The sequence below is a fragment of the Cyprinodon tularosa genome, unplaced genomic scaffold (genome assembly GCF_016077235.1).
Source record: "Cyprinodon tularosa strain WSP-4 unplaced genomic scaffold, ASM1607723v1 ctg1093, whole genome shotgun sequence".
NCBI classification, from domain to species: domain Eukaryota; kingdom Metazoa; phylum Chordata; class Actinopteri; order Cyprinodontiformes; family Cyprinodontidae; genus Cyprinodon; species Cyprinodon tularosa.
In genome coordinates, this window is record NW_024037886.1 from 37,167 (window position 1) to 41,193 (window position 4,027).

Consider the following 4,027-nt stretch of genomic DNA (forward strand, 5'->3'; position numbering starts at 1 on the left):
AGCAGGGCTGCCCGCACTGACGCGGCTCAGGGATTACGTCACACGGAGCATTGTGCACAGTGAAATCCGGACATTTCCTCACTTTCTAAAAAAAAAACTGGGACGCCCGGCACAGGACGTGAAATACGGATATGTCCCGGGAAATACGGACGTTTGGTCACCCTACTCTGTTGCTTAGCAACCGTGAAAGTTGACACACAAAGCAGGAAAAGAATGAATAGGGCTTGGGCGTCATGACGTAATTCCTTTGCGTGGCCGCCATGTTGATGGCCTCCTTTACCGCTATCGGTCTTTGACAGTGTGCGTCACTTCCGCAAAAGCGCAATGCATTTAGGGTAGTTAGCGCCATTTCTGTGGTGAAGAGACAGCAGCAACTAACAACAGAAAACTAACAGAGAGCAGACGTGTTCTAGTTGCTTCCGTTGGAAATAATGGGACACTGGTGCTGCGTCAAAGGATGCAACAGTAATTCTAAACAGAAAACAGCAGATGGGGCCTTACGGTTTTTCGTATTCCCCACTTGGAAAAAAAAATACGGACCGCAGACAGAGGACTTAACAAAGAGGCGTCGGGCTGCATGGGTCGCTGCTGTAAGAAGGAAAGACATCACGTTTCATAAAATATCTCCTCATGCTCGTGTTTGCTCTCGGCATTTTCAAAAAGGTAAATCCTTATAAATATACACTAATAGAAATCAACACGCTGAAATGGTTTGCTTATAAAGTTGCAGGAGTTCATGTAAACCTACTGAAACATGCTGTGGAAGAGAAGCGGAAAGTGATGTTTGTTTTATTTCTTTTTTAGACCGCTAAAATTTAATAAATAATGCATTCTCTGTATATAATCATTTACACAATCTGCAATACAAGTATATTTTTTTTAATGAATAAATATATAGAAATACAGTGTACATATAAAAACACTGTACATACCCACTCGTCAGCCAACTCACTGCATTTATTTATCCTGTGCAATCTACTTAAGTATATTATAATCCTTTGTTCGTCTGTAAGCTTTTCAGTTTATTTATTTACCTCTGGCCTTACTAGTCCGATGTACTTGTGCTGTTTCGGTATAGCAAATTTCCCCACTGTGGGAAACATAAGCATATCTTATTTTATAACTCATCTAATCTAATGGGCTCTGTTATTTAGGTGCTTTATATAGTGTTTTGAATAGATGTGTAAAACACTCAACCTTTCATCTACTTTGCAGGTCAACCCGCATATGAGATGATGGAGACTGACCCAGACTGGGCTCCATCCCTGCATCTGGGCCACACTGACATCAAACCAACAGACACAGACCGCTCTTTAAGACGTGGTTATCGGGAACAGCTGAAAAAGAATGCCCTGCAAGCAACTGAAACGGGGCTCCATCGGGCTGATGAAATCCTTGAGCAACAGGATGAAGTAACACATGAGGCGACAGAGAACCCTAACCAGCAACAGACTGACACGCAGAAGGTTGCTGAAAACGTTGGCCGGCCAAACACCAAGGATGACACAGAAGGTGGTCGTCAGGAAGGACAGACAGAATGTAACCTGTGTGTGCTCAGGTGTGCAGAGATGAACCATCTTTTGGAAGAAAACAGAGAGCTGCGGCGTGAACTTGATGAGCTGCGGATCTCTGATTGCTTCTTTGGAGACACTAATGAAAAAGTCCAGTACTATACGGGTCTACCAAACTCGGTGACCTTAATGGCTTTGTTTCATTTTCTGCTGCCTCTCATGTCTGCTCAAAATAAAATTCTCAGTCCATTTCAAATGCTTCTGTTAACCTTCATGCGTCTGAGATTGGATCTGCCCTCACAACACCTTGCTTATCTCTTCCGTGTTTCACCAAAGACAGTGTACAGAACATTCAATGAAATGGTGTCATTTTTATATGCAAATCTAAAGCGTGCAATTGTGTGGCCAGATAGAGACACTTTGCACAAAATTATGCCTCATCCGTTTGTGGAGGCCTTTGGACATAGAGTCACAGTGATTAGTGACTGTTTTGAAATTTTCACAGAGAAACCAGCTAATAAATGAATGCCAGATCAAGTACTGTTTCAACTTTCTTCTTCTTTTTTATTCTTCTTTTCACACAAATAGAATTTTGCTTTTTTTAAAGTTACTTTTGAAAAATAACAGCAAAACAAATATAAGTTTCACCATCACTTCAAATATTAACAATGTTTCTGAAGTTGTAAAAATGTGTGTACAATAAAGAGTGGATTTGAAATTTGAAACAAGCGTTGTTATTATCTTTTCAATCAAGCAGAGAATTTATGAAAATGCAATACAAAATCTCAAATACATAAGTAATGCAGAACAGTGCAAAGATTCAAATGTTTTACTTTGTCTTCCTCCCTCGTATACAGCAGATTGCTCTTTAGATTAAATTAGAAGATTTTCATTTTCCCTGGACTTGTTTTCACTGTGGTCTTCCGTAGAGATATGACCTAACAGGTGATATCTGTGAAGAAGACTGCAGATCCCAGTGGAAACAGGCCTGGGTAAAGTGAACAGCAAATACAGCGTGCAACTTATCAATGTGCAAAAATTCTGACAAGTTTTTCCGTTCAGTCTGATGAGCAGCACAATCTACTCTAATAACTGCAGCGATCTGTGCAACTGCCCACAACATCTGCCTTGTCACTGTAATAATAATATATAATATCGTTCCCTAGCAGCTTTAGAAAGTTTGTCTGGGTAGGGTATCCGTTCAGTTTTCTTGTTCTTTTCCATTTAACTGATAATCCTCGCTGCTGGCTTGCAGCGCTCTCCTCTTGTTTTCTGCTGTTTTGTTTTTCTTCCGCTCACCACAAAAATGGCGCTAGGGGGCGTGTCAGTCACGTGGCTGACAAAGACCGATTTAGACTACTGCCTATGACTACCGCGTACTGTACTCCCTCTCAGCCGGGTTTTAATTTGATTAATTTCACCTTAACTCGATTTCAACCATGAAGTAAACCGTTGCTGTATTGTGGGCTGTAACAGCTCAACACATGATCGCCATGGGAACAACATAGAAAATGGGTTAACTTTCCCCCGTTCTCCTGCCTGGAGGCGCAACCACGGAGACCAAGTGTCAGAGATAAATGGTCGGCTAGCTTGGATCGCGGCTGTAAGACGACCGAACATAACTTTCCGCAGTATCCCGATGTCAATGAGAGTGTGTTCCCTGCATTTTCATTCTGCACAACCGCGCTGTTATCTTAAAAAGGACATCACCCAAAGGTTGGGATATTTTACGGGAAAATGATAAAAACGGCAGCGGGAAAAGGTTAAAATACGCGAGAAACCCAGAGGGTTTGGGGAGGGTTGGCAGTTAACGTTACTAACTACACCTTTGAAACACATAGCAGCTAGTTAAAAGTACATTACATGCTTGAGTGGTTGTTAGCACTAGCGGTTAGCAGTTACTAAACTAGCAGGTTCCAGAGCCCGTCTGATCACAGCTTACCTTCGTACGGATTACTGTGTTCCCACTGTTTGCTGGCTTTATGATCTGCAGCTCCTGAACCCATCCATTCATGAACTGCACATGAGACTCCAAGGACTTGTAGCTTGGGAACTGTTTTGAAGTATAGGCGCTCACTCATCGGTGCTCCACTCATTGTTTGGAACTTCATATGGATCCAAATGATTAATAATGCTGATTTTGTCAACATACCGGTCCCTGGCTTCTCTATTTAATGTGTCCCGGTAAATTCCAGATCCTTTTTGGGATTTTAACAGCTTTTTTCTCTCTACCAGAGCTTTACGTTTGCGTAGCCCTCAATATGGCCGCCATGTCCCACAATGCAACGCGGATCCCAAGCCCTATACCGAAGTTTTCAAAACTGTTTATTTATTTTTATAAAATGAACAAGGACTACATTAACAAGAATCCAGATTGGAATAAAGGTTCCAGCCACCGGGAGCAGGAACAAATCAAATCAAATGTAATGATAGAAACCTTAGTCAGTTAAATAACCTGCTGCTGTCATTCTGCACATCTCTGATGTTGCTGCTATTTTCAAATATCCATTACTGTA

At 41.7% G+C, this 4,027-nt stretch overlaps 1 protein-coding gene across 1 annotated transcript; it reads left to right on the plus strand.

Moving 5' to 3' along the window:
* The first annotated feature begins 405 nt into the window (after positions 1 to 405).
* On the plus strand, positions 406 to 2,512 carry LOC119789173. The gene is made up of 3 exons (XM_038293975.1): positions 406 to 663; positions 1,216 to 1,691; positions 2,441 to 2,512. The coding sequence occupies exons 1-3, from the start codon at positions 432 to 434 to the stop codon at positions 2,510 to 2,512; spliced, it is 780 nt and encodes a 259-aa protein (XP_038149903.1). The 5' UTR covers positions 406 to 431.
* The last annotated feature ends 1,515 nt before the right edge of the window (positions 2,513 to 4,027 follow it).